The 11,192-nt window shown below is 40.7% G+C and overlaps 1 protein-coding gene across 12 annotated transcripts in view; it reads right to left on the bottom strand.

Moving 5' to 3' along the window:
- Positions 1–11,192, bottom strand: part of Wdr31 (WD repeat domain 31) — a 71,031-nt gene that overhangs the window by 12,090 nt on the left and 47,749 nt on the right. For 2 of the 12 annotated variants that reach the window (XM_087182871.1, XM_087182872.1), the window contains exons 1-2: positions 4,034–4,164; positions 733–807 (exon numbers count right to left, since the gene is read on the bottom strand). Coding sequence is in view for 5 of the 12 variants with exons in the window: in XM_087182868.1 (XP_087038994.1) it covers positions 733–807; positions 3,451–3,583; positions 4,034–4,164; positions 7,787–7,882 (435 nt within the window). In the remaining 7 variants the exon portion in view is untranslated. Of the gene's footprint in view, positions 1–732; positions 808–3,450; positions 3,584–4,033; positions 4,165–7,786; positions 7,883–8,678; positions 8,827–11,192 lie in introns of those variants that run through there. The other 10 variants (XM_021262212.2, XM_021262215.2, XM_021262213.2 and 7 more) reach the window with 10 other exon arrangements.

The raw sequence follows: 11,192 nt of genomic DNA, 5'->3' as shown, positions 1-11,192 counted from the left end.
TCAATCAAAAGTGAAATAAAAATTGCCTAACTTCTGGCAAGAATCATTGAGGAAAACAAAAAGCAGTCACAAATAACCCATATCAAGAATTAAAAATGAGATACTCTGAGAAATTGTATAGATCAAAACAATAAGAAAATAATATAAAGACTTTACCAATATTTTTGAATATTTAGACTCAACAAACAAATTCCTAGAAAATATATTTTAAAAGTTAAGAAGGAACATAAGGGGCCGGGGATTTAGCTCAGTGGTTTTGCCGCCTGCTGCGCAAGCGCAAGGACCTGAGTTCAATCCCCGGTACCAAAAAAAAAAGAAGGAACTTAAAAACTTAAATAGTCCAGTAACAGTTAAAATAATTGAAGTGCTATGCATTAGTCATTGCTGTGTATTTGATTTTTTTATGGTCACTATTCTTAGTACTTATCTTTTTTGTCTGGCTTCTTTCACTAAGCGTAATGTTCTCAAGGTTGTAACATGTATCCCAATTCCATTCTTTTTTAAGGCTGAGTAATATTTCATTATGTGTCTATTACCACAGTCTATCCATGTACCTATCAATGGATATTGAGTTGTTCACTTTGGAATGCTTTGCTCTTCTTTTCCTGGAGTGGTTCTTCAGCACATCAAACAAAGCTTTTGGGTTTAAGTATCACTCAGTCAATATTGAAAGCTATTAGAAGTTTCTTTATTCCATTCCAAATTCCCTGTATAATAATCACTGACAATTACCTTGGTAATTTCACGTTCATGGCCTTTGAACTTTTTCACCACGTTTCCAGTTTTCCAATTATAGGCAACAACTGTCTACAGAGAGTCATTAGAAAAGGTCAGTTCAATCACTGCATTTCCATTTAACTGAAACTAGCCTTTCCTTCATTCCCACCTCATTTCTCCCTGGTAACCAATTTCCTCTCTGTCAAGGGGCTCTCTTCACATTTCACTGCTTTGAATTTTTCTTTTCTCTTGATCATTCCTCTGTCTCTCCTGAGACATTGGGCCACTCCTCTAAACTATGCTCATAAGTCTGGAAAACATTCCTAAGGAGAATGAATTCTACTTGAGGTTCTGGCACAGATGCTGAAGGAGAATTCTACATGGGATTATTTTGTCCCTATTGTATTTATTTTAGTTTTTTTAATTTACCATCTCAACCATTTTTAAGTGTACAGTCCAGTACTGTTAAATATATTCACATTGGGCTGGGGATTTATCCCAGTGGTTCCACCACCTGCTTTGAAAGTGCGAGGTCCCGAGTTCGATCCCTGATACAAAATATATATATATATATATATATATATATTCACATTACTATGAAACAGACTGCATTTTTCTGTTTAAAAAGAAGCTCATCCAGGGCTGAGGATTTAGCTCAGTGGTGCTGTGCCTGCCTCTCAAGCAAAAGGTCCTGAGTTTGATCCCTAGTACTGAGAAAAAAAAAAAGCTCATCCATAATCTCAAATACCAAAGAGAATCATTTTTAACATTTTCTTTCTTCCCCTTTCACAGATACATACTTTTAATATTTTACTGTAAGCATTTCTCTCCCTAAGAGGGACTGTGAACACCTTTTCTGGGTGAGTCTCCATGGTTTGTGGCTAGGAAGTAGGAAGGAGCATGTACTTATGGACCCAGTCTCTGTTGCACTTGACCTAGTTAAAAACCAGTTTTCTAATCTGCAAAGTGGAAAAGACAATCCTTCCCCTATCTACTTCTCACAGGTGTGAGGGAGACTCACGTAAATAAAATTTCTCACTTCTAAGATGATACAGATTTTAAGACAAAATGCTGTCAATTAAGTAATGATACTTAGGTGCATCCTGATCTCAGAGGTATTAGAATTTGAAAATAAGTGCATCTTAGAACCAGGGAAACGTAGTATGCAAATGAAATTTGAAGATTCTAAAAGGATACTGAAAATGAGAAGCATTATTAGTGTTATTCAATACAGAAAGTCAGCATTTTTGCTATCAGTAGCCTAGCAGTGTGCTGTGATCGAGCCTACTGGGAAGGAGAGAAGGTGATCATATTCAAAGTGACAATGGAAGAAAAGACAAAAACATATGAGGGAGGAAATCATGATGCACAGCAGTGTAAATTTCAGCAAAAGAAAGGCATAAAAGTTACTAGAAAATTCCTGCCAGGTGTGGTGGCACATGCTTGTAACCCCAGCACTAGGGAGGCTGAGGCAGGAGGACTGCCAAGAATTTGAGGCCAGCCTAAGTTACAAAGTAAGCCCAAGGCCAGCCTGAACTACATAGGCATAGCAAGACCCTGTCTCAAAAAAAGAAAGAAAAAATAAAGTTCCTTTTGCTGACTCCTATGTCTGTTGGTAGCATCAAAAACAGGTTGGTTGGAATAATACTTGCTTTTTTTTTTTTTTTTGGTAACAGGGATTGAGCTTGGGACCTTGCACTTGCAAGGCAGGCAGTGAAACCATTGAGCTAATACTTGCTATTTGTCCTAATACTTGCTATTTATAGAAACCATATACAGTGGACCCTCGAGTTATAACCAGCCTGACATATGAACAACTTGGTTTATGACCAGAATTTTAGTTTTGTTTTTTTTTGCAGTACTGGGGATTGAACTCAAGACCTTGTGCTTTCGAAGCAGGCATGGCACCACTGAGCTAAATCCCTGGCCCTCAGAATTTTAGGGTTTTTGTTCGGGGGACCAAACTTGGGACCTTGCGCTTTTGAGGCAGGCGCTGGAACCACTGAGCTAAATCCCCGGCCCAGAATTTTAGTTTTAACTTATGACCAAAGTCTTGAGTTATGACCCAAATGCCAGGCACTTGTGCTTCCAGATGGTCTCAGATACAGATTTAACTCTTACAGAGTTCTGGAAGGAGCATTACAACATCCTTTCCTGTGTGGGGTTAATTGTGAAATTCTAAGCCAGTGTCTCTCTAAGGACACTGAGATCTGCCTGTATACAGGAGAGAGACTTTGAAGGCTGTGTAAAGGACCCTGAGTCTTCTACTTGATCAATTTGAGTTACAACCAGCCCTTGGGAACAAACTGAGTTCATAAGTCAAGGGTGCACTATAGGAGATATGGCATAGGGTTAGGGATCTTACTTATGTTCTCTCATTTAATCCATGCCCCTTTCCCATGAGGTTGGGTTCATCATCTTCACTTAACAAGTAAGAAAGCTGAAACTAAGAACATTTAAAGACTTGCCTGCAGTAATATGAAGTGGCAGATAAGGGATTTAAACTCAGTCCTCCTAACTTTAAGTTCATCTTGTGGGCTGGGGATGTAGTTCAGTGCTAGAGCACCTGCCTACCATACTCGAGGCTCTAGGTTAGATCTCCAACACTGGGGGAAAAAAGTCTACACTGTACACTAATCAGTCCTGCTCCCACTGGAAATGCAAACCTCCATTTCCCCTCAAAATATTTTTCCTATAATGAGGTGGTTTCCTGGGAAATACTGCAAACCTCACCTTATCTTTTCCTCCAGAGACACAAAGTTCTGAGTTCAGAGAAGCAATAACAAAAACAGAATCCACGTGAGCGGGGCTATACTCTTGAAAAGTTTTAGTTTGGATTCTCTCTTCTATAATTCCATCATGCCTGCTAAAGAAGAATGGACAAGGAGAAACCCAATGCCTGGGAGTGGACAGGAGAGCAAGGGGAACTGGAATGTGGGTGATGGTAGCAATTTGGGCCAGGCTGCGGGGTGGGTGGGGTGGGGTGGGGGGAGGACAAAGGAGACTCGCTGACATCACCAGAAATGCTATTGCTTATTCTGAAAATGCTGAGGACCACTGAATGACTGAAACATGATAAAGGGGGATCCTGAAGCCAGGAGTCTTTGCTGATGCTGCAGACTAATCCCCAAGATGCAGGGCCCCTCCGGGTATGGGTGCAGATACCAACCATCAAGGTGACTGGTTCTCATCCACAAGAAAGTAGACCAAATTGCTCAGGAAAAAGCATCAACACTCACTCTGGGTGTTCCCTTCCTTTCCTAGAGTGGTAACCGGGCATGATAACATTGGAGACCCCAGGGAAAGACTGCTGTACCTGTATTTGTAAGTGCTGTGTTTGAGTTTGCTTTGCAGTTTCCCCATCACGGCACAGAAATCTTCTGAAGAGCCCCTTTCCGTAGGCATTGGAGTAGCAGCATCCCTTGCAGTTGCCGGAAGTTGTGTTCCCTGTTTAGTAAAAAGACCAATGCACACAGTGAATTTTGCTAGGCACAACGATAAAGTATGGTTATGTCAAACCTTTTTTTTTTTGAAGACTAATTTTATGCATTTGTTTTTCTTCTTTTTCCTGCTTTACTCTTATGGTCTTGGGATGGCAGCTACCAATAGCATTGGCATTGACAGATTAATAAAAACAAAAATAATTTTTAAAAAATACTAAGAATTAGAAAGGCGTAGTGGTGCACACCTATAATCCCAGAACTTGGGAGCTGAGGCAGGAGGATTGCCAAAAGCTTGAAGCCAGACTGGACTCCATGATCTCACATAGTTAGACTGTGTCTCAAAAAACCAAAAATAAATATATAAAAAAGAACTATGTTTAGACTGATTTAAATGTTACACAAAGTATACATATGCTGAAACATTACATGGTACCCCACCCATTAATAAGTATAATTTTTATATATGTATTAGTTAAAAACGTGAAAATAGTACTAAGAAATTCCTCAATAAGTTAAATACAGAATTACCCCGAGATCTAGCAATCTCACTCCAGGAAATATAGCCAGAAAAAATGAACACAAGGTACTCAAAATTTGGTACATAAATATTCACAAAAACACTGTAAAAAACTCTCATCAATGGATCGATACATCATGGGTGAATCTTCTAAATTTCACACCCAGAAAAAGAAACTAACCACAAGCCAGGTGTGGTGGCACACACCTGTAATCCCAGCACTCTGGGAGGATGAGGCAGGAGGACTGCAAATTTGAGCCCTGCTAGGGCAACTTAGTGAGACTTTGTCTCAAAGTGAAAAATAAAAAGGGCTGGGGATGTAGCTCAATGTGAAGGCCTTGGGTTCAATCCCCAAGACCACACATGAAAAAGCCAGATACGAAAAGCTACATAATGTATAACTCTACTTATGTGAAATATCTACATAGTTCACAAATCTATAGTGACAAAGCAGATTAGCGGTTGGCAATGGCAAAGTTGAGGTGAAGAGCAGAGGAGCATTTTGCCACTTAACAGGTACAGTTTCCTTCTGGGGTGATGAAAGTGCTGTGGAACTAGGTAGGTGGTGATGATTGCAAAACACTGTCTATGTACTAAATCCCACTAATGGTAAATAAATACTAAGAGCATGTAATTAAAAATATAATATAGGGCCAGGGATTTAGCTCAGTGGATCCATCGCCTCCTTGAAAGCGCAAGGACCCAAGGTTGATCCCCAATACCCCCCCAAAATAAATAAATAATAAAATAAAATAAATGGGCCAGGGATTTAGCTCAGTGGTTCTGCCGCCTGACTTGAAAGCACAAGGTCCCGAGTTTGAAACCCGGTACCAAACAAAAACAAAAACAAAAACAGAAAAAATGACATTAGTGAAGCTTCTTACAAGAGAGGCGCTTTAGTTATTCCAAAATGTTATGCCCTTCTTTGCTTGCTAGATTGTATTAAATAATTTTATTGTGGCACTTCTCTAAATCAACATTCCAGGATCATGAGTTTATTCTGTAATGAGAATGAGATGCTAAAGATAATGACACTAAACGATACAATAAGGGTGATGATATAGACCAGCAGTTCTTGAAGTACAATCTAAGGACCAGGAAGGATTCCTGAGTCTTCAGCGAGTCCCTGAGTTCCTCCCTTTTCCAACTGCATCTCTGTGGGAGGCCTGATTTCTCAACCTGTCAACCTAAAATATGTAATGCAATAGATTGAAAGCAGAAGCAGATATGAGAATCTAAGCTGTCATCTGTTTAAGAGCTTAGGAAGATAAATACCATTTTTCCCAATTAGATTGTTTATAAAGTTTATTTTTCATACAATTATATTATTTATCTTAACATGCAATAGGTTTATTATTGTAGGTTTTAATTACATAAATATTTTTAAAGTTCTCAGCTTTAATGTCAATAGGAGATAGCAAACCAGGAATCTGAACCCAATCTATAGCCTACATAAACGAAAGCTCTCTAGAGCCCTCAATGATTTTTAAAAGGGAGAAGCAGTCTTGAGGGCAAAAATTTTGAGAACAACTGACCTAGAAATTAAAATCATGTTAATACTAGATGACATATATTAGAATTAAAAGAACTATTGTCTCTCAGCTTTACTTACATTATCCCCATCAATAACAAGGCTGGAACTAAAAAGAAAGAGAACGAATGACACATTCAAAAATCCCCATCCATTCATTTTCTCAGGAAACACCTCCTAAGTACCTACTAAACACCTAAGAACCTACTTTGTTCATGCTTGTACCAGCAGCTGGTGAAACAGAAGGAAACAAAGAAAGACAAACCTAAAGATATTGCCCAGTGTGATCATCTGCTGACACTGAAGGAAACCGATAGGGCCCAACCTCAGCCACTTCAGGTCCCGTGTCCTCTACAACTAGCTATTCCCCAAGATGCCAGAGGGCTGAGGGAAGTAAATGGGGCAGTGAGAGCACCCAGTCCCCACTTCCTCTAGGGTTCTCCTCAGAGTTCTAAGATATGAGGTGTTTTTGGACCAAAGAAGCCTAGTTCTAGGAAGAACTGTCTACAGGGAGACCAGCAGCTAAAATTAGCCATGTAAGTATTCTCAGTCATATCATGATCATTAAAAAAGTTTTCCAGAAGAATTTTAAGGAGTTGTCAGAACTGACTCCCTGACAGGAACAGGTAAGTAGTACAGAAGCACAAGGCAGTGGCAAGAACACTGGTTGTAGCATCAAGAGTTTGGGCTCTGGCCCCAGCTCTGCCTCATGTCACTGTGTGACCCTGAGTGGCTCCAGTCAGCACTCTGGGTCTCAACCTTCCCAGCTACTCAGTAGACTGAGTCAGGAGGATCACAAGTTTGAGGCCAGCATGGGCAACTTAGTGAGACCCTGTCTTAAAATAAAAAGGGCTGAGGACGTTGCTCAGTGGTAGAGTACTTGCCTAGCATGTGTGAGGCCTGGGTTCAATCCTTAGTACTAAAAAATATTAGGACACAAGACTAAATGATTTTTGGTAGACTGTATGCTCCACAAGGAAAAGGACTTATATTATTCATCATTGTACCCCATTGTACTGTACAACAAAAATATCTGTTGTAACAAATTGGAATCTAACATCCCATTCAGACATTCTAGGATTCTCTGTAATAGGTCATAAGATGTGCTAAAAGAAAAAGTTCCAGAACAAAATCTTTGTAAATAGGGAAGGGGGTGGTGGTGAAGGGAGGGCAGGGAATGGGGAAAAAATAAGAACCAAGATACATCATGTAAAGGTACAAGTTCCCAATGAGAAATGTAAATATATTGTATACCTAAAATGTACCAATAAAAGAATTTAAGGGAAAAAAATAAAAAGTTCCAGGATAGTTTCCAAAATACTTTGGATATTGTGTTTATAGATAGAGTGTAGGGCTTCCTATCTGCTGGTCTAACCCATTTTTCACCATTGCCATCAAACTATAAAAACAGGTGCTATCCACAGATCTAGGTCATTGGAAATTGCAGGTGCTATAAATGGGCTGGCTGTGCTTAAAACTGATTGGATTCTTAGCTGGCATCTTCAGAGAACTATACTTCCCAAGTGAAGAGTATTAATGGTATATTCTAGGGAAAAAGTAACTTTTAGAATTACTTACCCTCAAACCAATAGGATCTTCTCGGTGGGTTGCCGTATTCAATGATTTGTAATGTTTATCCTTTGGAAAATAGTTCAGGCAGCCACTTCCTAATCTCTGTAATTAGTGAAAAGACGCTCAACTTAATCTCTAAGCATATGTTTGCACTGAAAAGAGATTTACAAGGTAAATAAGGACTCTGTTTAATTAAAAAGAATGTTAAGTATAGTTTTCCTTTACAAAGAAAGCAGTAGTTTACAAAATTCCAAACCTATATAATTCACATTTCCAACAATGAAATTGTACTGTAAAATTAATTATACATCTTTTAAAATATGCAAAATATATTTAATTTCATCATTAAACATTTTGATTTTACTTATGTTAATCAAAAATCCTCACAATTTATGCTTACTTCAGAGTTTACTGCTTTTGAGATAAAAGGCAATTTAGCATGGTACTAGGGATTGAACCTAGCAGCGAACCTTTTTGAGCTTTCAATGATAAATAGCCACCTTTGGGATGTGAGCCATAGGTTCGACACCACTGATAGGGCCTTTACTCTGACCTACATCTCAGCCCTTTTTATTTATCCATTTATTTTTATTTTGAGATAGTTCTAACTTCCTAAATCGGAACTCCCAAGGTTGGGGACAACCTGTATGCAGGTTTTCCTTTCTGGGTCTTCAGATCACATACGCTCCCCCGTCCATTATGCAAACCGCTAAAGCTCGTGTTTGTTGTCTGTGGCGAGGAGCATTCACCCAAGTTGGAAACCTAGTGTCCCCCAGCCCAACGCTAACTCCCTGAAACCCCCTCCCCGCTTCGGCCAGGTGGTTGGCTGAGACGAGGAGTGCGACCGATTCCACTTCTCCGCGGCACCTCTTTCTACTATTTCGGGCTCCATACCCACCGGTGGAGCGGCGGGTCTAGCGATGAGGCCCACCTGGACGTGGAGCAGGAGGGCATCCACAGTCTCCACCGCCGCGCCGCCCCGCGCCTCGCCCCCTAGCAACGAGCCGCGCGTCGCTAGGGCAGGAGTCCTGGAGAAAAACCTCCGGGGGCCCTTGGTTGACTCAGAATTTAAGTTCCGCTCCCCGGAAGTCTTCCAGGGACAGAACCGAGAGCTCCTTGCATGGCTTTCTTAATGTAACAATGTGTTGATGAGGTATAGAGAAGAGGACAAACGTACCCAAGAAAGGTCACGCTGCCGGAAGAATCTATATAATCCAAGGAAAGCTGTGTGTCTAATAGCCACGGAGAAAGTGCTTGGTAAATGTCATCTTTCAATTATTATTCTCCTAGAGAACAGGGTTGCCTTATTTATTTAGAGTTTTTCCTAAATTCCAGCCAGATAGAGATCCCTCCTTTGGACCCTACTTCCCTCTTTCTTACATTCGTTCAAACCATATTCATCAAACCAAATTCATCAAACCATAACAGCCAGGCACAACAGCAAGGAGACCCCTCAGCACCTTCTTGAGATCCAAATGTAAGAGAGTTTCAAAAACTAACAGCAGACACAAGACAAAATTTTTACAGCTACAGTCATGTCGCTTCCAGCCTAAAGTCTGTTCATCTCTGTATTCCTAGTGCACAGCTTTGGGCTTGTTGAATGTTTGTTGAAGCAATGAAGGAGTGAGTGAGTGAATGAGTGAATGAGATCCTAACCAACATTTCTTTTGCACCCTAGTATGTGGTGAGAGTGGCCAGAGAAGTTTGCCTTCACAGAGTATCCAAGTTGGCCACTGGATCTGTATTCCACTCCAGGGAAGGAATCTCTGCACCATCCCTTGTCTATGGTCCCTCCTTCACGATGCATTCATTCTTTTCTGAGTCAGTGGCCTGTTGTCAGGAGATATATTTTCTGGCAGGAGCTGGGCTCTACTCCTATGCCACTTGCAACATTGATGTTAGTTCAGAGCTGAGGGCTCTCCCTACAAACTTACCCCTCTTCCCTATAATTAGAATATACCTGTTGCTCAGTGCTGGGGCAATGGGCTAGGCTCAGTACAGCTACAGGCTGATTTACTAGATTCCTGCCTTCAAGATGTTCCTGCTGTGGGATGGAGCCCCCTTGAGAGATGCCTTAGGCTTGTGGCATATAATACTCTCAAACTGGTATCTGCAGCCAGACTGCTTTTTGAGCCATACCTGTATATCCACCTGTCTCCAATTGGCTGTCTAAAAAACACCTTCTCCCTAACATGACTCACACTGGGAACATCATCTTTCTCTCAAACCTGTTCCTCCCCTTTTTTCTGTAAATGCTGAGCACTGCCATTTGTTAATCAGCCAGATCAAGGATATAGGAGTCACTTGTAACTTTTTTCTTCCTTGTTTGAGAAGAATCCCTAAGATTCCTCAATTTTACCTCCTAAATATCCTAAAATAAAAATCTGCCCTTCTCTCTAGCCACCACCATGGATCAGGCCAAGATCATCCAGAGTGTGATAGATTGAAAATGACCATAGATTCTTTGCAACTTCTATCAGAACTGGCCTTGTAACTTGTTTTGCTCATAGAATGTAGCAGAAATGACATTGTGGGACTTCCGAGTTTAAGCCTGTAAGGACTTGCAATTTCTGCTCTTATCTTCTTGGACCACTGCCACGATGGGTGGAGGACCAGGCTAGCCCGTTCGAGAGACATGGTCCATCCAATAGCTAGCACCAAATGTCAGACATGTAAGTGAGACATCATCGTCCTCATTATTATTATTATTATTATTATTATTATTATTATTAACAATAATGGGGATTGAGCCCAGGACCTTCACACTGAGCTACTTCCCCAGCCCTTTTTAATTTTTTTCTTTACTTTGAGACAGTTTTTCTAAGTTGATAAATTGCCCAGGTTGGGCATGAATTTGCAATCTTCCTGCCTCAGCCTGCCAGAGTGCTGAGATAACAGGTGTGTACCAGTGCACCTGGCTGTGAGTCAGACTATTTTAGACTACCCAGCCCTAGCTGAGCCATCAGATGACTGTAGCTCCCTGAGCAGCCATCAGAAGAGCAGCCCAGCTGAACTTAGCTCTATTTGCTAATCCTCAAAATTCTGATCAAATAAATAATGTCATTTTAAGCTACTGAGCTTAAAATTGTTATACATAATAGGTAACTGATATCTGAGGTGACTGACATCCAAATTCCTTCTACAAGATTTAGTATGTATCTTTTTAGCCTCATCTTCTACCTCTGCCACCCATACTGTGTGCTTTAGTGGTCTAAACTACTTGCAGTTTCCCACTTTATTGTGCTAGCTGTCACCTTTAGATCCTTGCATGTGGTGCTCATTACCCAGATCATCTCCCTTGTGGCTGTCCCTTCTGTCTGGCTCTTTACCCTCAGCTTCTCTTCCTCTACTCCCAAGTCTTCCCTAACCATTCCTCTCCTGCTCTGGACTGGATTAATTGTCCTACTTCTGC

The sequence above is a fragment of the Heterocephalus glaber genome, unplaced genomic scaffold, assembly GCF_053883595.1.
Source record: "Heterocephalus glaber isolate CG9 unplaced genomic scaffold, H.glaber_assembly_v1.0 deba00001479, whole genome shotgun sequence".
Lineage (NCBI taxonomy): Eukaryota > Metazoa > Chordata > Mammalia > Rodentia > Bathyergidae > Heterocephalus > Heterocephalus glaber.
Note: the sequence above shows the minus strand (reverse complement) of the source record. Positions and strands in the feature narration are given on the sequence as shown.